Source organism: Sceloporus occidentalis, unplaced genomic scaffold (assembly GCF_023333645.1).
Source record: "Sceloporus occidentalis isolate IW3139 unplaced genomic scaffold, rSceOcc1.0.p SCAF_12, whole genome shotgun sequence".
NCBI lineage: Eukaryota > Metazoa > Chordata > Lepidosauria > Squamata > Phrynosomatidae > Sceloporus > Sceloporus occidentalis.
Window position 1 is genome coordinate 4,303,303 of NW_028316992.1, and position 21,957 is coordinate 4,325,259.

Genomic DNA, 21,957 nt, shown 5'->3' on the forward strand with positions numbered 1-21,957 from the left:
TGCCACTGTTTACTCTTAAAATTTTGTTCCATATTTTAAATGTTTATATACTGCTCAATGACAAAGGTTGTCTGGGTGGTTTACAGGTGGAAGAAGAAGTGGTAGATACAATTTGTTTTTCTTGTTTTTAATTACTGCATCTGTTCATTTTGTGAATGCATGCACCAGTACTCTCATTCATAAAGTCTAGTTTATTGAAAGTTGATGCAAGTCAGTTGATACTAAAACAATGCAGTATAAAAATGTATCTATTTGAAAATAACAAGATATATTCACAATTTTATTCTTACCGATAAAAATGTTGACATGTGTAATATTCCATCTATCAGTTCTCTTTGTCCACACACTGTTGTATATTTTGCTTAACTTTTTCTAATAGAGTTGGCATTCTGTACTATAGATTTATAAACTCAAGTTATGGGTCTGTAACTGCTCCATACCCAATAAGGCTACACAGTCTTATTGTAACTGTATTTTTACATAGTAACTGCCACCTTGAATCCCACCTTAACAGCCAGCAGCCACAGAAAGCAAAGGAGTTCTGTTCACCTGTTGATCGGGGAGCAAAAGACTGATGTTTCCAGTTCAATTCCACCAACAAGTGAGGCTGTGATATTCAGAAGCACAACCTTTGTTGCAGTTCTTTGTCACAGCTCCACTGGCTGGTGTAGAGGGACTGGATATGTCATCCTGCTTGTGCCCTGATCAGCAGATGAACAGATCTTCTTTGTCCAGTGCAGATAAGGGCTGTTCAGGTGGGCTGGGGGGCATATATAACCAAGTAGTTGTTAAATACGTTTGTATCTGTTATAAAACTTGCTTGAGTGCATGTTGGGGGAAAGGCAATATATAACAATGGGACAGAACAAATTAAATTTTCATTTATTTTTATACATGTGTATTTCACTAACCATATTATCACACCAGAGGAAGCTTATATTTATACTTAAATATAAAAACATACATGTTTCATTACATTTTTGAATACAAAAACATGAGAATGATGAAACCAACTCCTATTTATATAGAATTCATAAATCCGGGATCTGCCTTCTTTGGACAGAAGGACTAAGCTTATTAAAGGCACCTCCATCATGCCAAAGTCACCCCATTCAGCACAGTTTCCTAACCTCTGTGTAAAGGCATGCTTGAGGGAAATACATTTCTGCCACTCCAGTTACCAAATCCTAAATCTGGATCCAATTTTTTTTTACAAGTAAACAAGGTTCTGACAAATTCTCTGATGAGAAAGAATTTACCCATCTAACATAAAGTTTCTCCTGTTTACACTGATGGAGTTCAATCATTAACTGTAGTCAGTTCTGCATAACTGCTGGTGATGCAACTATCAGTTAAAGAAATGGAAAAAATAATGAGGTCTTTCAGGATGCAAACCAGCAGGGTTACCTGTTGGGGAGAAAAACACCAGAGAATTGGATGATCATACATATTGTCAGAAGGTGGACCAGAACTTGTTGGGAGAAGGTAATTTCTGTAACACCGATTCAGTCAACCACAGTACTAGTGGCACATTGTCAGGAGATGGGAATTATCTTGCTTTGGCCAGAGGAAGTGCACATTCTCCTCATATCATGAGGTATCACTGGCTAACAACCTATGTGAGGGGGTTCCCATCTGGTGGGATGCCAGATTGCATTTGTATCTAGCAGGTCCTCCCTCTCAATACAAAATCTGGAGCGAAGTAGAATATAAACCTTTCAAAGCTCATATTCTGCTTACCAATCTATTCTTCAGGACATATAGTATGGGCTTGCATTCAGACCCCTAGTTTCCTCCTCCTTCCCCCTGACCAGCCAGATGACTGGACAGATTTCAACAATTTAAAAAGGGCTTTATATGCTCTTATCACTGATCTGTGCACATGTCTTTTGATCAGAATGCCTATAACTGGATATTATTTTTTCATGTCCTTTTTTCAGTACTGTGCTCAGAAAGTAGCATCTGCATAATTATTTTATGCATAATGTAAGTAGACTTTCCATCTAAGTGTAAAATGCCAAAGAGAGAAATTAGGTTTTGTAAAACTAGTGCTTATTAACTTTGGTTGCTGTCACAAAATTATTTCCTTTAAGAGCCCATCACCATCTCCAAAATAACTAAAAACAGTTCTATGTATATGTATAAAACTGAAGGATGCCAACCTTATGAAACAGAGAGGACTGTCTGTAAAGTAAACAAAAAGAACGGCAGGGCAGAGATTGTACTGAAAACAGTGTTTTTCCATATTGAGGCTATTTTGAAGAAATGATTCAGATTCTTTATATAGGCATGGACAGCACATTAAATTGGTTTTATTTTAGGGATTCGGCCTCCCTGTAAGCATCTTAATAGGGTTTCTAAACATTTCAAACCACGAACAGTGTGTTATGCATACCAACACAAAGGTATTCTCTATGATTAATAGGCTACTGAGCTGTGGCAGAGAGGGCAGAAGTTGTAGTTGCTGATTTCTTGGGCTTGCACACAGTGTTTGCATATATTGCACATCCAGAACTGATACTCTGTAATCGGTCTTCCTGTAGCAACACATGTTGGAAGCTTTCCTTCTCCCCTGTTAAACACAAGAAAGAAAAGCAGTTTGAAAAGTGTCTCTTAGCGTGTCAGCACTATAGGACAGACCTACGACTAATGAACATGGAAGCAGTTATGTTCAGACTTGTGAACAGAGTTGTGAATCACATAATATTCCATCTGTGCTAGAGCTCTACATTCTGTAAATATCTTAACACTAAGCGTAATACATGCTGATAGTTTCTTTTAGCAACACTCAGTTCAAAGATGCAATATATAAAGGGCAGTATCCAATACCATATCAATGAATGTTCACTTCTGTAACAGCTTCCCCATCCTCTCCTCTTCCTACACTCCACAAATCTTCATGTGCAGATTTTTAAGGTGTGCTGGGAAGGGGAGGTCTCATTCAGCAGTGGCAGATGGAAAATGTTGCATTTCACCCAAACAAGGGATATTCAATTACAATCATAACTAGAATGAAAAAAAGGAAACCTACTCTTCAAGAAGGCTATCCAGTTCTGACTTTTTGTTATCTTTAGGGTAGTGTTTCGTGAATATCTGCAGAGCAAGTTCTTCATACTGCTGCCTTTGCTCCTGGGTAAGGTTTTCTAAAGATTCCAGTTTAACAAAAGCTTTTGAACAGGTACCAAATGCTCTGTTAGCACATGCACAGAGAGCCAACAGGGAATAGATCTCCACGGCAGGAATAATGTCTTCATAATCCCTCAAATGAATGGCTGTAAAGAAGAGGAGGCCACAATAAATGCCCTTATTACAATATTCAATTATTAATATTTTACACTCAGTCAACTTCTTCCGCACTAAGACGCACATAAAGTTCTGTCCACTCTTAAAGAAATAGTTTTCTGCAGTCAGAACAGGCCTAGTAAATGCATTAGCCTGAAGCAGCTGCTGTGCAAAACAGAGGCCTCAAATTTGCATTGCACTTTAAGATTGGATTTTCTAATATGCATACAATATGCCCTGAGTTAGAAAACCTAAAAGGGAAACTGAATATGTTTGCTTAAGAAGCAGCTGTCTACTTCAATGCTACTCAAATTGGTATTCCATGGATTCCTGTTGGACCACAAGCCATCAGCCTGTGGAGAATTTTCTGGAAAAACTGTGATCAACGTGCCCAAACGTTGTATTAGTTCCTGGAATATTTGAGGGAAAAGTGCCAGTCTACATGAGATAGTTCAAGAAACACTGATCGAAAGCATATAAAGACTGAGATTAAGCTTTGGGAACATAGTGGGCTGTGAAGCTGAAATAGTAGTTTTTAACACCATGTAATCCCACCTGTCTTCATTGCAGTATCTACATAACCTTCATACAGCTGTCTCTGGGCAAGTATAAAAAAATGGTAAGCTTCAGCTCCTCGCCAAGCATGATCAATTAAACGACTGTCTGAAGAAAGAACATCTTCCTCCAGCAAACCAGCCAATGCTGAAGTAGCCTGGAAATAAAATATAATAGAGAAAAAGCATGAAAGCAAAGTAGTTTTTTTCTATTCTTAAGCAGAGCTTGGGAATTTTATTTTTTGGACTACAACCACTGGCTAGTTTGGAGGATTATAAGATTTATAGTTCAAAAAAGTGATTCCCCCAACAACTCTGCACTTTAGTACCATGCCTTTCATCTCCTTCATTAAGAGCTTTGGATAGTCGAAAAATAAGTTTCATACACTGCAATAATGTACATTTTTTCAGATGTGTGGAGTCAACTTTATAGCAACAGAATACACATAAGAGGTAAAGCTTTCAAAAGCAAGTACATTATCTTTTCCAAACCCAAATTTACCAAGTTATGTGCATCCTAAAACAACACATTTTTTCTCTAAAAATGTGCTGTTTAGAACATTGCTTATATAATATTTCTACAAAAGTATAAGGCAAAGGTCTTAATGGTCTTAATAAATGTGGTGCTCTGATGCACATAATAGCTCCCTTATTTATTCCAATAATGGTAAGCCATACTAACCAAAACTACTTCCTTTCACCTCATATATTTTAGTTCTCTTCCTTTCACCTCATATATTCCTAAATGTTACTAGCGGAGTTTGATTTACTATTCTTCAAAAGTTACATGACACTTTTCTTAGTAATACATTAAATAGTGTTACTGTTTAAAGTATCATAAAGAAAAATGTAGTGTTACTTTTTAAAACGCTGTTTAATTAACTCTGTTTAACGTGTTACACTTTGTTAATTTAAAAGTAGTGCCTTAATAACATGGTTCAAATGTATTAGTTTTTAATTAATTAAAAAAACCCTTAAAATAAATGTTAAAAATCCCCCAAATGACTACCCAAATGTTTGAAAAGTAACAGTAAATGCTACTGAACTTTTTAAACTTATGCCACCCCCCCCCCCCAATATTAGACGTGACAATATTTTTCAAAAATATGTTGCGGCTCCCTCTTTATCCTTAAGGCACTTGAAGATACTATTCTTACTTCTAAAACATTGCTTCCAAGCTTTCATTGCTGCAAATCTTTTTAGTGAATTTTGTTCCATTTTTAAAGGAGATTTAATCAGAAGAGGAGGCTGTGGAAGGCCTATGAGATTACTGCCTACGATTATTAAGACCTTTGCCTTGGTCTTATACTTTTGTATAAATATTTTATAAACAATGTTCTAAATAGCACATTTTGAGAGAAAAAATAAATTATTTGTTACCATCTGTACTATGAGAATTTTCTGTAACATCATCTCGAAAAGTCCGACTTGATTTCATGTTGGTGAGCGATCAAGCATTACAACAAGGTACCTCTGAAGTTTTTCCTTTCACTTTTCCCCTCTGTGCATTTTTCATTTGTTCGTGATACTGTTCCACAAGTAAAGCTGACATAACATACAGTTTTTTGACACGCAATGGTTTGGTCCTTCTTTTAGCTTCCTCATCTGAAATCTTTTGAAGATAAGACAGAAAATATGGTAACAGAAAAAAAGGAAGATGTTTTCTGTTTACAACTTGTGGCTCATAAAATAGAACAAAAACAAAACAAAATACAGTCGCATATTCCATTAATATAATCAGCTAGTCTTGCTACGAATCCTTTCTCTCTTTGCCGGGAACTGGAAGATAGACCAAGGGAGCAGTTGTATTAGCACTGGTGTTTCTCTGCTGCTGAATCAAGGCATCTGGCCAGCTCAGAGTAGGAACAAAGAACCAGGACAAGAACAATGCTCTATTCCAAGTTCATTCATGTTGGAGTGAGGATTCGCTAAGGTATGGATTGCACATTTGATCTGTGGCCACCTGCAGCTTCTGATAATAACTACAAGGGTATGAACAGCCTTCCAATTGTTTGATGGGGGAGAGGTCTATAGCAATGCATGAAGGTGCATGGCACAACTGAGTGGATCATCTCTGTCAAAACACTATGTTCTCCAATGGTGTTAGCCAAACTTCAAAGTAGTTTAAAGGAGTCAATAGGCTCTAGCCAGCTGATGGATGCTATACTAGACTCCACTGAGATCCAAGGTGCATTAAGCAATTTCCTTTTCCTTGAACAGCCACATCATTGCCAAGAGTTCTCTGACTCTCAGGAGGCTTTTCAAGTGCAGCAGAGTACAGAGAACAGTGGATTCCCTAGCATTTGGATTCCTCAGGCTCACATTAGGTCAGTTGGAAGCAACCCATAACACTTTCACCCAGAATTCAAATTACTGTCTTTTTGATACAAACTAGAAAAACTGTTTGAGAAAACACAAATGTGCATGCTTGAATAATCAGAAGAAGCTCATTACTACATATTAAATTTCTTCACTGGGTGAAAGATGCAGTGCATATACATCAGTGTAACAATACCTTGAACATGAGCTTAGCAGCATCAAAAAAATAGTTGGCTTTCCGATACAACTCAACAGCATCAAGAGGTTTGTTCTTTTCCAGTAACTGAGAAGCATATCTAGCTAGAAGGGAACCAATCTCTTTCATATTGTGTTGCTTAGCTAGTTCAACAGCTTTACTCCACTGGAAAAAAAGGCAACAACCATTAGTCAATTAGATATGAGATAAAATATAAAAACTTAGGATCTTGAGCTAAAGTATGTTCTTCATGGGAGAGGATAGTTTAGGCCTTACAATTTCAAGGCCACTAATAAATCCCAATTTGTACTGATTTACTGAATTCAGACCTGGCAGAGAAAACTACTGATATTTGCACTAGCAAAATAGCATGGGCATAAATGTGGTCTGCTGCTGAAGTTTTAATTTTAGTTCAGGACTGAAGGAGTCCTGACAGATAGAGCTTTTGGCGGAATGAATATTCTTTACCCCTTGTGCAATATGATGACTAGAAACTGGAATTATGTTCTTATTTAAGAAATGACCAATTAATACAATTTGTAATCGCTTGAACAAGTCAGTATTTACTATGGCTTGAATCCTATCCTTCCTTGAGTTAAGAAGAGCTCACGTAAGATGGCTTTCCATTGCCTCATTTACTCTACAGGCAGAGCCTGTTCCTTGGCACTGGACTTTTGGGACTGTTGGAGATGGGGTTTGTAGCCAGATTGTGAGTAAACACAAATCCCTTGAAGTGCGTATGAAACAACTTAAACCCAAGACAATGTTGCTAAAGACATATAATAGTAAATAAAATGATAATAAACACTATTTTATGTTTTCTTAAATCTGTGCTAAGTGTGGCTGTAATAGAAGAAAAACTGATCAAACCTTGGAAATATTTAATAAATGTTATCTTCATCCAGCTACTATTTACTTCTTAGGACCAAACTGTATGTGAGACAGGACAGGACACCCGTTTCTGGGATTTCTTTAACACTACACAAATATAGCACTAGAGCTCTCTGAAAGAGAATTCTACAAATCCCAGGATTCAATTGGATGCAAGCCAAGAAATAGTGTGAAACAGATCAAGGAATCTCACCTCCCAGAGCTCCTTACCCATGTTTGTTCTCTGACTAATGCTTGTGTGTTGCCTTGTTTGGTTAATAGCAGCTTCAGAACGTGTGTGATTTACACCTGGGATTCAGCAAAGAGGGAAAGAATAATGGATGCTATGGCCGTGATCCAAATTTTATCCCCAATGTACTCTCTGCTTTTAGGAAAATAAAAAGACACTATGAGATTCAATTGCAGATCTCTTATATCATTTGTGGTTTGGCCCTCAGACTCACAGTACAGGAGGATATAAACTGCTAGGTTGCAATATAAACCCCTAGGTTGCTATTTTATAATAGCTCTTTTGGCTACCAGATAAATGATCGTTAGAAGGGCAAAGAGAAAATTATATTAAAATTAACCACTGAAATAATATGGAACAAATTTCCAATGCAGCATCCCCGGCGCTGGGCTTATACTTTTACCTGGTTGAGATTTACGCAGATATCTACTGCATCCTTTGGTCTGTTACATTTGAGGAAAGCTGTTACAGCTTGTTCGCACATACCCACAGTAACAAACTTGTGGGCTATATCCTGCAAGAGACATCAAAGGTACCATTAATCTCTAGAAGAATGGCATCCTTAATCATTAGTATAAAAACAATAGAGTTATTTTGCACCTTAAATATTTACACATTTACTGTGGTATGTGCTGAATAACAGGTTACTGTGACAGGCATCAGCCTTATCAGATGCATGCAGAAACAAGATGCTGTCATGCAGCGTAACTATTGGAAACTGTAATAGCATTAGCATCTTTTCCATATTTTACTGTTCATAGTTTTGACATATTGATCAAATGGTAAATTGGAATATGCTATTTTATTCTATGATGTACAGTGTGGCACTTTCTTTTATACCACCCCCATCATTCTTCTTACTTGCAGTTGACATTCTTTTGCCTTGAATTTGGCATTTAAATTTTGAAAATTTAGCATTTAAAAGAACTCTAGTTACATCTAAGGTTATTTTTGTCTTAAAGACCATATGTGATGAAAAGAATATTCTTGAAGATGTATATGCACTGTCACTATTTTGTAAAACTTGAAACAGAGTTTAGAATGAATAAAATCCAGGATCTCTTTTCTATAGTAAGTGACTAGCTATTGGATGACACTAGATTATTCTGAGTTACTCTAAAAAGGGATTCCTTTTGGCATGTGGCAAAAGACTGTCATCTTTCTATAGATGTTTTCACTATTGCTATTTTCAGTAGAATCAAATCAAGGGGAATATCAAGGTTTTTTCACCCAAAGGGAAAACTTTATTTCTGCCTATTTAGCAAAGTAGATACAATACAATCTTGCATATGTCTCATTAGAATTAAGTCCCAATCTCATTTATCCCCAGCTAAGTGTGTGTAGGACTAAAGCTGAAAATGAATAATCACAATGAGGAACTTTTTGTACTTACAGGAAGCAATTTGTTGTTTTCTGGAAGTGAATTAGCCAAATCCTCTAATGCCTGATAGTCTTCCAGCATATAGTAACATTCAGACAAGCGTTCATGATTTCTACCTTGTACATAATAAGGAACAGCATTTGCCCTAAAGAGAAGAGAAAACCGGAAGTAAGGGGCTCTACAGACCGCTCCTTTTCACGCCAGATCAGGGCTGCAGCAGCTGCATGCCACAGCCCCAATCAGGCCTTTCAAGGGTGCGAAAAGGAGCTACAAAAAGCCACGGCGGCGTGCTATATGGCACTCTTTCAGAGCTGCATCACATGGACACAGCGCTGGAGGAGTATCATGATGCTGTCTGCCGTGTGGAGTGGTGTGCAGCATCATGGCACCCTGGGGGTGGAGTCAGGGCATGCGTCATCTGAACACGATGCCCCAACTCTGCCCCCAGACCGGCCTCTGAGGCTGGTCTGTAGAGAGCATCAGTGTCTGAAAATCTGTTGATATTACCACCTTGCTACAGACATAGAACAGTAACTGTACAACTCTGTAAAATGGCAATTTATTTAATCTGCTAATGTCAATGCTGCAAAAATAAATAAATAAATGTTACAACTGACAAAGTGACAAAACAGTGGATAATGTTTCTGCTTCAATTATTAAAAAGAAATAATTCTTTGTTTCACTTACAAATCAAATACAATTATTAAAATTACAAATAAAATTATATGAAGGTTTAATGTTATAGGAGACACCTATAATCATTTCTGGTTCCAAGTTATGTCCATACCATTTCTGTCTGTCTGCAAAGTAGTCCCCAATTTCATTGTGTGCTTGCTCAAGAAGATTATCATCTCCATGTCCTGAGCCTGTCTGCAACAGCTGCACTACTCGAAATCCATTTCCTAGCTTGAGTCGCAAGTCAACAGCAAGATCTCTACAAATGTCATCACAAACACACAACTTTAGCAGACACAAAAGAAAGTTACTTCTAAGATTCTTGAAAGCTAGTGTGGTTAATTTGGTAAAGGACTGAACTGTGAATCAGGGTTTTGTGGCTGAAATCTTACCCCAACCATGAAGTCACTGGACAAGTTACTATTGCTAAGCCTTAGCACTTATTTGCAAAATTAGTGTCCTGTCTTTATGGAAGTGATTTAAAGATTACTAAGATTATGGCTGAGATTCTGCCCCACACTGGCAGACTGTAAAGTTCCACCAAGTGTAGCTATGTGTCTTTCTCCTTCCCTGAATACTTGATGCACTCATCTGCAGTCTTCCCACAGCCACTAAGCAGCCAGGGGAGGATGATGGGTACCCAGGTAGCCACGTGGCTCTGTTTCTCCAACCAGCAGCACTAAGAAGATGTCATCCTCCTAGCCCACTGATGGACTCCTGGGAGATCCAGAAGGATGGGTCTCCCACCCCCTTTCTGTGGATAGGAACAGAGGCAGCTGGCTGTGTGGCTATCCCTTGTCCTCCCTGTCATCCTTCCTTGGCCATTGAATGACCACAGGCAAAAGTATCCTGTCAGAAAACAGTTAAGTGGCTTGGGGAGGGAGCTGTATTGGATGGAGGCACTGAATCCTTCCATTCACCATAACCAAAAAGGGTACATATAGAGGCATAACTGTCAGTTATGCCTGCACATGTCACTAACAGGCTGCCAGCCTATATTTGGAAATATATTGAACATTCTAATTCTTTATATAATGCAAACCATCATTATATTTGTTTTCCACTTTTGAACTGTGGACTTCAACTTGGGAAATAAGAGCGATTAGTCTGGTACTCAAACGTCTAAACCAAACCACTCAAGAGAAACACTTCTCTCCACTATCAGCTGTTGCTACCATGCACTTAGGATTTTCCTAGTAGTTCAAAGGAATGCTATGCAATTACCTTCTGTCCATATCCAAATACATTCTTTCAGCCTCTTCAAATCTCCCAAAGTAAACAGCCACTTCAGCTTGCCGCAGTAATTCGCTTTGAAGATTTCGAAGACGCTTTACAAACTTAATGCCTTGATAATTTTTGTAGCGCACAAATGCTTGCTCAGCAGTATGGAGATCAAGTCTCTGGAGGGCTGTTTCAGCCAACAGACGCCTGAATAAAGAACACATGTTTTGCCTAGAACAAGCAGCTTTGTTAAGAGACAGGGATGTCAACTTCTTTCATGCTTCCATAGCAGAGGAACTGCTAGATCTCGCCTTCTATGTGAGGGAAGAGTCTTCTGTGTAGCAAAGATGTGTCAGCTTTAGATCAATTTCTAGGGAGGTGAGAACTCCTAGAGCTGCATTGTTGTCTACACCTACCCTTGCAAGGAGAGAGAGGCTTTTGTGTTTGTCCACATTCCTAGATGTAGTACAGGTAAGGGAATAGTGCTTCCTATAATAATTACCTGACAGCCAGTGTGGGATAGTGATCTGAATGCTGGACTAGGATTCCAGAAAACCAGGGCTCAAACCCACAGAGCAATCTCAGTCAAATCACACTCTCTCAGCCTAAGAGGAAGGCAATGGCAACCTTCCTCCCATGTAAATATTGCCAAGAAAAACTCATGATAGGTTTACCATAAGTCAGATCACCCTAAGTCGGAAACAACTTAATGGCGCACAACTCCTTCCTTGGAGGTCTTTAAGCAGAGGCTAGATTGCCATCTGCTGGGGATGCTTTGATTTGGATTTCCTGCATGGCAGGGGGTTGGACTGGATGGCCTGTGAGGTCTCTTCCAACTCTATGATTCTATGAACTATAAAGAATGATTGCCTATTTCTCAATTTGCCCCTGTAAAGGAGAGAGAGAGAGAGAGAGAGAAAGGAAGTGGACTCTCATTGAACTATTCTTAAATTTCACTTTAATCCATCCAGGAGTTTTGGATTCTTTGACAAAGGGTGAATGGGAATATGTTTTAATTCCAACGTATCCTTTGTGGTGGGAAGAGGCATCAGTTTTCTAAATCCAATACTTTGGGTTTTTTAGACTTAGCAGGGATCCATGCCCCAGTTTAACATCTTTCCAAATAAGCTAATAGAGGAAAACTAGGTTGCTGCTCTTTGGTGCTTCAGTTGGTGGCAGGGGAAACAGCCTAAATGTTTCTCATAACCCTCCTGGCTTCCAGGGAACAGGAAATAGCCCCTTCAGTGACGAATAAGATGCTTAATCTACAGCTTCTGTCTCTGATTTTTATATATTTGCTCTCTCCCTGGGCTTATTTGGCTTGCTGAAGGATCCTGACTGTTTGTGATCAGGGCAAAGAGCACACTGTGAATCAAAAATTGTGACAGCTGCAGAATGGTTTTACAAACAGAAATTCTGAACTCCAAAACACACTGCAGAAATAATCCAGTTTGAGACTATTTTAACTGCCTTGGCTCAGTGCAAGAGAAACCTGGGAATTGTAGTTTTTTGTAGCACCAGAACTCTCTGACCAAGAAGGCTTAATGTCTCACAAAACTACAGTTCCCAGAATTTCCTAGCACTGAGCCAAGGCAGTTAAAGCTGCCTCAAACTTAGTAAGCAGTCAGACTTTCATAGGTGAGACATTTAACTAACAGCTCTTGGAACTTCTATTAAAACTGCTCATTGGCTAGTTTGTTTTCCTATGTGATGGCTACTGATTTAATTATTTTTGCTACAAAAAATTGTCATATTAACCCAGGAATTAAACCAGAAAATTAATATGAATAAATGCATTTGTAATACACATAAACAAAAAAAAGTGACATTTTACCAGAGTCTTGGATGTGAGTTTTCTTCAATGAATTGGGTAGACTCTGCAATCCCAGCTTCCTTAAGAATTGCTTGAGCATCTCGTAGTGATCTAATTTCAAAATTAAGTATATCATCCTTATTTGGATGTTCTGGATTCTACAAAATATGCAAATATAAACTTATTTTAGCTACTGTTCATTTTTTTTTAAAGAAAAATTGTTTTAAAAATTGCAAAGAGGAAATGTTCTTAGAAGAACAGATCATTATTTACCTTAAATATGTCGTCCAATAACACTGATTTAATTTCTAAATCTTCAAAGTTGCAAATGTATCCAGATGTTTGAATGGGTTCCTTAAAATAAATTTAATATGTGTAATTTAATATGTGTAAACTTTTTTTTTGTATTTGAGGTTCTTCTTTATAATCCTCCCATAAAAACCTGTTTATAAATTTGAATATGAAATATAGGAATACTTTTTTATACCACTATATGACATATAAATATTATTTGATGATAGGTTGGTTTCCCTAGTTCTCTTAGGTAAGGCTAGAACTCAGAGAGCCCTCTCAGTGTGCCATGTTTGTTATGTTATGCAGAATGTGCTTGCAAAAGGGCAATGGTCAGCACTGGGAAACCAGGCCTGAAAAGGAGAGACAATGCAAGGCCCTTTAGATCCATGTCAAAGGACTTATCTTTATCTTCTAAAATGTTTATTAATAAATGCATTTTATTTAATTACAGTGAAGCAAGAAGAGCTTTACCCAAAAACATATGGAAAACGTTATAGAATTCTATACAATTAACACATAGTGATCTTTCCCCTGGCCTCATTTTGATTCAATTTTCCAAGGTACTAAACCATTTACTCCAGTCCTATGCTGCATGTTCACATTCCCATTCAGTGTAATTGATAATCATTTATCAATAAATATATGACTGAATATATGACTGGTCTTACTTATACTGAAACCAGAGCACCACTTGTTCACTCAAAAGCAAGCTCCACTGATTTCAACAGCACTTATGTTGTGTGTGCTTTCGAATGCTTACTAGAGAGTGATAGGGTTCTGTTCTCATATCCACATTAGAATACAGACTGCAGACATGGGGTACAACATCAGTGACTCTCGTGCCACCTTAGCTGAACCCAACTATCTGTGCATCCTTCTGCAGTCCTGCTCTTCGTCTTTGTTTGAGGAATACAGAAAGAAACTGCAGATTTCCAAAACCATCATCCTATGTTACTGTGTTTTTTTACATCTGCAACTTAAATGCTCGAGAGACGACAAAGAAAGTAACTTGACCCTCTATATCTTTGCACTTTGAAAGAAGCAAGACAGAGAGACAGAGAGAGAGTGTATACAAGAGACAGGGAACAAGCAAGTAAGCACAAGCACTTCATTTAGACCTTTGTAACTAAGGGCCTGAACAGACAGGCCAAAAGAAAGCTGCTTCGGGTCACTTTGGAGGTATGCTGTTTAAATGACACATGCATCTTAAGAGACCAGAAGCTGTGGTCCAGTCCTTAGGACTGGAGTGTGGCTTTGGCGTGGCTTCCAGCATCTTAGGACACATGCATCATTTAAACAGCATACCTCCAAAGTGACCCGAAGTAGCTTTATTTTGGCCTGTCTGTTCGAAACTATATTTCTAAGTTGTTTCTCTCTACTCCTCTTATGCCTGAAGAAAAGGGCTGTCGTAGTATTAATCTTTGTTAGCTGTTCTGAGAATCTTTTTCTGATGAAGAATTCTGTGTGAATGTCTAAGCAGATACACATATCTGGTTGTCATTTGACTTCTTTCCCACCCTGCTACTAAAAGATACAGAGAACAGTGACAGAGTCCATCTTTTAGTTCAGCTAAAATACTCTTTATAGTTATTGCTTATTGCTCTTACCTCAGGATCCAGGTTTCTGAACACATACATTCTTGTTTTCTCCATCATAGCAAATAGGTCCGGATTATCTTTGGCCCATTTCATATCCCAAACATCTTTGCGTTCCAGTTTGAGTTGTTCACCTATCACTTGGCTTCCTGAAGCATCTGTTACTCGACTCTCCAAGTCAAAGAAAATCAGCATTCCTAACATGTCTATGATAGCAAGACGACTAGAAACAGAGTAAAAGAAGAAGGATAAACACACACACACAAGGCAGGAGAGCAGTTCTATTAAAACTGTGGTACACATTAAAAATAAAATAACGTACTGTGAAGACCTTTCTCAAAATTTCACCAACAGTTTTACAAGCAGTACTTGGGCTTCCTTTGTAAAGTTGGTGTCAAAAGGAGCAGTACTTATCCCAACTTCCATCGTTCCCCACCACCACCTACAACTTCTCCCCTGATTATTGTCCCATTCCCCATTTGCCTAATACCTATTAAATCCTCAATACAATATAATGTTGTCTGTTATTAACTGCGTTCAAATAAGCTCTGACTCCTGGCGACCTGTAGATGAGACATCTCCAAGACCGCCTATCCCTCCTGTAGATTCTGATCCATGACTGTCCTGATTGAATCTAGCCATTTGGCATTTGGTCTTCCTCTTTTTCTGTTACTGTCTGTCTTACCTAGCATTATTGTATTTTCTAATGCCTTCTCATGATGTGAACTAAGTATGGCAGCCTCAGTTTCATCATCTTGGCTTCCAGGAGAGTTCACACTTGATTTGTTTTAAGTTATTTGTCTTTTTGGCTGCCCATGGTATCACACTTGCTCAGCCTGAGAGGAAAGCAATTCCAAACCCCCTTTGAACAAATCTTTCCAAGAAAACCCCAGTTTGGGGTTGCCATAAGTTGAAAATTATTTGATGCATGCAACAACAACCAAAAGTGCATCAATTTATAAGATCTGGCAATCAAAATTGAGAAGCTATTTTATAATGCCTTACCTGGATGTGCAATTCAGAGACAGTTGATAAGGTCGACAGTTTAGAAGATACTTTCGAATTAAGCCAACATTAGGAAGCCTGTAACTCTGAATGGTGCCAGATTCTCGTCCCTAGAAAACAAACAACATTTTCATTGAGGCAGTGAGAGCATTCTTCCCTTCCTAATAGCAAATGTTTAAGACAATGTTCTTTATAGGTTAGGCTAATAAAAATGACTTCTAACAGGAAGAAGCAGAAGAGGTAAGGAAAGCACATCAACTTGGGCATTTTTATTGGTTTTGATGAAGTGGTATACTGTAGTGAAATTAGAGACTTTTGATTTGCTTGCTGCAAAGTGAGAAGAGAAAGGACTGTGGGTGTTGACAGAAAACTTGTGTATATTTCAGCTTCTTACTCTTAGATGTGATGGCCTGATTGTGTCAATAATTCTCTCTATGGGGTTTCCACTATGACCTCCATGTGAATGGAAATGATTTATAGTTCTACCTCTGAATTTCTGAACTGCATTTTTCTGCACTAGGAGAAAGATGTGTAAGACTAGTCATTTATGTGGCTAAAGCACCGGACTGAACAATGTGTCACTTTCTCCAGGTTAATGATCCCATGCCTGATATTTGTTGTCTTGCTGCTTGATATAGGTTTAACAGACAAAATGAACTCAGTTGAAATCCCAAACTGTCTTACTTTAATGTTTCCAAAACTACCATCTGTTTTCATTGCATATCACGATTTCACTGGCATCTTTTCCACTGCAGAATGTCATCCCACTCATTTCCTTCTTTATATATAATTGTACAAAGTCATGTGACCATTACCTTTTCTGCCCGCAGATATAGTACTGATTCAAATATGGTACCAAAATATTATTATCCTATTATATTTGACTACTCTGACTTTCTGCCTCAGATACTGTGTCCAAAACTGCTCTGATGACAATCCGTACTAAACTGACCACAATCCGTACTAAACCTTACATAGCAATATGTAGTGAATGGAACACTCCATTGCTTATACATGTATTACTTACAGAAACATAAAGAAATTACTGCTCTGGAACCAGTGAAGCAATAGTAGTTGCAGGATGATGGGGAATATTTTTGAAAAACAGGTTTTTTTTTATAGTTCTGAGAGTGATAAGAAAAAGAAAAGGAGATATTGTCTACTGAGAGAAATGGCTGCTGCAGCAGGAATGCCTGCTAGATAGGACTGTTAGACATAGGTATTCCTTACGACATGCACTGCTCTGCTGTTGTTCCATCAAGGAAACAGAGCCAGAAGCCATATGACATTACACTCTGATATTGTTGAGAACACTTGGTGTCTTACATATGTCACTGGAATATCATCTAACTATAAATCTGACTTATGTGAATAAAGAAAGTCACTGTGCTTCAAAAGCATAATAAAAATATTGCAAAAATATATTTCATTTTTGGTACTTACAATAATAAGTATCTTATCAGATGCTGTTATTGTACAGATTGGATCCCTTGTTCCCTGAAACCACGTAAATGACATTAGTTTAATCACCAAAATTAGTTACCCCCTCCAATACAATTGCAGAGCAAAACTACTAGCAAAATACACATTCCAAAGTGAAAACAGTCCTTAAAATATATTTATTGTTACATCAAAGTATTGTATAATTCCAGAGCTTACTTGTAAGACTTTAGCATAGTCAAGGATTCCATCACCTGCTCCAGAAGGGCTATCATCTACATGATAAATCCTGAAAGAAAACAAATAAATATTACAGCCAAAGACGAATGGAAGAATTACCTGCTGTTTTGAAAAGAGATACAGTACAATCATCTGACTGGAAGAAATTTTCAAAGCAAAGCAGTTTTGAGCTGCAAGTATTATTCTTTAAACTAGCATCTTTTTTGTAAAAAGATGTAATCTAACATAACTTGATTTATGGAAGAAAATTATTCTGTTCTCTCCTTTCCATTGCAATTACTAGAAGGAAAAATATGGGGTGAATTTCCTTCCATGAATTTCTTTACACTGACATATTTGATCCACTCCTCTTTCCATCACCACCCCACATCCTGAAACCTGACCCAGAAGTCTTGGAAAATATCTGTAGCTGGTTTTCAGAGCTATGGGGGTGGGTGGGTAGAACGTTCTATCACCTTGGAAGTTGAGCAGTAGGATAATGTTAATTTTAGGTGGAGGGACAGTTCTTTTGGCAGAAAAGAAAAATTCAGGAGACACTGACTGATTATAGGGGTGTGTGAAAATTGTGGCAGAAAAGTAGCATCATAAAAATTAATTACCCACATTTCTAGGAATGTGACTAATACTTGTGTTGTACTTCACAGGGAGAAGAGAGACATAACTTGCAGTCCAAAGTTCAAGAAGCCAAGGAATCAGTCAGTAACTGAGAAAACCAATACAGGGAAAGGGAGGCACAAAAGAGTAGCCATGATCCAGTTCTAAGTGTCCATAAAGCAGGACACAGTCTCTGAGCTGGCCAGAGAGTGGGTTTCAAATGTTGCTTCTAGAGGCTCTTGAGTGTTTGGTGCCTTATCTTATATAGGCAAGGTGATTGTTAAGTGAAAATGGCAGAGGTAACACCAACTGAGCTGAAAGTGTGCTGAGCCCCTCTCCAAATATACTTGTACTGCTGCCATCCTGGAGGGAGGCATGACAACTTGGGCTTATAAACTAAATATTAAAGAGATTGGTATGAACTAAGCAATTCAGGAAAAGAAACTACAAAATCAGGAAACAAACCTCTCTTTGCCTTCTTTTCTAGTCCTTGCCACCTGGTTAATTTCCATTGCTGTGAGCTTCTTGTCTACACGATACTGCCAGATATAAAATGCTTCCTTTGAAGCTGCTATCACTTGGGTTTTATTCATCGTAACAAACAATGGTGCTATTATAAAATCCAAAAAAGAAACACAGTTTGAACAGACCCATTAAATGGTTTGATATAAGCTCATTTTCCATGGTGCAAGATGTCACTGGATCTCTTTATATCAGAGACACGCACACCTCATGTACCTGTTATGCCATTCACTTCAGTGCAAATATACCATCTGTGTATCTTGCTTGCTTTTGTATGGAATAGATCACATTGGCGGGTTACAAACGGCCCTCAAGGGGCCGTTTTCCCACCGCTGCCATTCGCTGCATAGGGAAGCCCCAGCGGCCAGACCGCGAGGCTTCCCCGCGCAGCGAAAAAGGAGCGCCAAAATGGCGCTCCTTTTCGAAACGCGGAAGTGGCACCGTGAGGGGCGGAGCGTGCCCTTGCGGCGTCACTTCTGCCGCGACACGTCTGGACGCACAGTGTCCAAGACATCAAAATGGCGGCGCCCATGTGGATGGGCGCCGCCATAAAGTCCGCGCTCCGCGCGTACTGGGAGGAAGGGCCGTCAGGAAGGTAAGAACCTTCCTAACCCTAATACGGCCCTTCCTAACCCTAGTACGCACGGAGCGCGTACTTTATGGCGGTTTATAACCCGCCTTAATTTTTAGATGCGAAGCTCTTGAAGGAAGGGGAAATTTATGCACCTTTCACAATTCTCAAGTCTGCAAACTATTGCAATATCCCTGTATCGAACTATAAGTTTCAAGAGCATTTTGTGGGATTCAAAAAATAAAACAAGCAAACAATAAACTCACCCCGACAATCAGATTCTGAATGGTAATGATAAGTAATTCAAAAGGAATGTAAAGCTATATTAGAAGCAAAACAGAGAAAAGCCTTGTATACAGGACTAATCTGGGGATGGCCACATTGTGTAAGCCCTGTCTCAAATGATGACATGTGCTTGTAGCTCCGTGGATTTCTGCACATTGAATATGAAGGTCTTTATAGGGCTCTGAAGATGGTTATAGAGCCACTGCTAGATTACAGTATGTTTGAGAGCATGTACCCACATTCTTGTTCCCAGTTTAGACCTACATGTGCGCATGTGGACACCTGCATAGGTCTATAGAGACCATGAGAAGTAATGCAGAATATTATGCAAGACTGATGTTAGAAAACCTATACTGCACACTTGGCTTAATTATCTTGTATTACTTCATTTCTTGTTTTGCTTCCAGTCTTTTTATCTTTGGGTTAAAGACAAATAGTGTATAGTGTGACTAATGGTGTAATGAGTGACACATGAAGCTTTTAAAATTGAGGGTATACTGTACTACATTTCTTCTGCTATTATGAAAACAAACAACATACTAATCCCTGAATCTTTGAAGAGATGTTGATGGCTGCAGTGGGGAAGACAGGACAGAAAACATTCTTTTTAAAAACTTCCTGCGTTTCTGAAAATTCATGCATCAAAATGTATATACCTCACACACAGATAGTTACCTTTAAAAAGTTGCTTATAATGTTGAATTTAGATATGAGTATTATTCTGTCCATTTAAATTATCCAGTTTGACATTCATTGTTACAAATTAATTTTAGAATGTATAGCAAGCATTTCTAATAATGGAAAATTATATTAGTGGAAAATTTTGCATCTCTAGACTACTGTTTTTAAGCTATTGTGTATGAGTTAATGAAAGATAAGTGTAATGCTACAGTAATTAATAAGAAGCTTTGATATTTGAATCCCTTTTTTGATCTGCTGTTAAGACTGATGGCCAGCTTTGGAACTGTCATGTATTTTGAAAATACCTAACAATCTGAAACTGTCATGTATTTTGAAAACACTTTAATATCCACAGGAGATCAAATAACAAACCAGCTAGAGAACTCTGAAATCAAAACATCAAGAGGGAATTGTGTTTGTACTACCTTAAAAAGCTCAGTTGCTAGAAGCAACTAGCATGTGAAATACATTTATATTCTTCCTATAGAAATGAGGAAATATTGGCTTTTAACGAGCCTGTATACAAGCCCATCATTAAAAATAATTGAGACTTGTGTTGGAAAGTCAGTTTGGGAATATGGCTCAAATACTTTGCTGGACTTTGGAAATAAGCAATTTTGAAAATTTAAACTACATGAATAAAATAGCCTTAAAATATTAGGGAAAGTTAGAAAGATTCCACATTGGTCTGGTAAGTATAGTTCTATGAGCTCTTTAAAAGATCAGCAAAAGTTAAGAACTCTGTATGCTTATATTACTGGCATATAAACAGATGTTTTGGTACAGTTTAGGAACTAAGGGACTAAGCTGTGATCTAGAACATCAAAGTTTCGTATCTCATCTCAGCCAGGGATTAATTAAACAGGGGCAGCTTGTGCCCTGGATAGGAGAGGCTTCTCATCTTGAAATGGTGGCATGAAGCATCCCCTCCCTGACCACAGTCTGCTGGTGCTCATTAAGCTAACTACCATCTCTTAGTCTCATCCCTTCATTTTACAAAAGGGTATAAAAATGTTGGTCTGTATTAAAGACTGTTGCAATAGTAGCATGTGGAATACTGTGATCAGGTATACGTGGCATCTTGAAGTACAAAGTATTATTCATTTGTTCATGCTGTTTTTTATATTTTCAGTACAATAATTTATACTGGACATTGCTTACTACTTACTGGCATGTACTGTGTCATTTTTAAAAAAGAACAAGTGGATTTAGCAGTCAATAACAGTTTATAATTTGAAAATGTTATAGGACATTCACAACAAAAACATTTTGACTACTCTGCAAAGTAACTGTTATTTGGCAGTTTGATGAGCCATTACAGTGCAAAATAATCTGAAAGCAAAAAGCGTAAAGAATGAACATATTCTTACCAATGTCAATATATTTTGGATCCAAAGGAGTACCAATGGAATTGCAAAGTACAAGGACGTACTATAGAAAAAATAAAAACACATATATTTGTCAAAAGGAACATCCACAATGCTATATTGCAATCTAAAAACTCAACATATATGGATTAGGTAAGAAAATATGTCAGAGATTTAAAATTAGAAAACAAAATAATACAGTAGCTCTTATCTTTAGAAAAAGAAGAAGCAAGGAAACATCTTTCATTAATAACATAGGCCTGGTACAGACTGCCAAAATAAAGGTGCTTCGGTTCTCTTTGGAGGTATGCTGTTTAAATGATGCATGCATCCTAAGAATTCGGAAGCTGCACCAAAGCTGCACTCCAGTGCTTAGGAATGGAGTGTGGCTTTGGCGCAACCTCCAGACTCTTAGGATGCATGCATCATTTAAATAGCATACCTCCAAAGAGACCCGAAGCAGCTTTATTTTGGCAGTCTGTAACAGGCCATAGAGACTATATTTATCATGAGCAAGAAACCACTTCTTTTCATAAATTTTTTTTTAGTACTTATGGGAAGACAAAGAATAAAGCAATGTGCTATTGAATGCTACCAAGCAACTTCATTTATACTACCTAGTGGCGGGGAGAGGAAAGCCTTGGTGCTTTCATGGACAAAACAGTGCTATTGAGGAGGGAGAAACAAAAGAGGAATTGCACCAGAGCCAGGGCTGGTTAGAATCTGGAAAAAAAATTTATGGGTTGTTTTTTCCATGACAATTTCCAGAATCCCCCTTGCTGGCTGGAGCGTTCTGGAATTA

The 21,957-nt window shown here is 38.1% G+C and overlaps 1 protein-coding gene across 3 annotated transcripts in view; it reads right to left on the reverse strand.

The window, feature by feature from the left end:
* Positions 1-216: 216 nt before the first annotated feature.
* Positions 217-21,957, reverse strand: part of LOC149305215 (WD repeat-containing protein 35-like) — a 41,743-nt gene continuing 20,002 nt past the window's right edge. For 2 of the 3 annotated variants that reach the window (XM_089477732.1, XM_089477730.1), the window contains 17 exons: positions 21,159-21,219; positions 18,195-18,339; positions 17,115-17,184; positions 16,899-16,952; positions 15,456-15,565; positions 14,463-14,673; positions 12,835-12,915; positions 12,583-12,719; positions 10,752-10,955; positions 9,640-9,786; positions 8,865-8,997; positions 7,875-7,985; positions 6,352-6,516; positions 5,308-5,448; positions 3,838-3,994; positions 3,032-3,272; positions 217-2,572 (listed from right to left, as the gene is read on the reverse strand). In XM_089477732.1, the coding sequence (XP_089333858.1) occupies positions 2,419-2,572; positions 3,032-3,272; positions 3,838-3,994; positions 5,308-5,448; positions 6,352-6,516; positions 7,875-7,985; positions 8,865-8,997; positions 9,640-9,786; positions 10,752-10,955; positions 12,583-12,719; positions 12,835-12,915; positions 14,463-14,673; positions 15,456-15,565; positions 16,899-16,952; positions 17,115-17,184; positions 18,195-18,339; positions 21,159-21,219 (2,322 nt within the window). In that variant the 3' untranslated portion in view covers positions 217-2,418. The remainder of the gene's footprint in view (positions 2,573-3,031; positions 3,273-3,837; positions 3,995-5,307; positions 5,449-6,351; positions 6,517-7,874; positions 7,986-8,864; positions 8,998-9,639; positions 9,787-10,751; positions 10,956-12,582; positions 12,720-12,834; positions 12,916-14,462; positions 14,674-15,455; positions 15,566-16,898; positions 16,953-17,114; positions 17,185-18,194; positions 18,340-21,158; positions 21,220-21,957) is intronic. The other variant, XM_089477731.1, reaches the window with a different exon arrangement.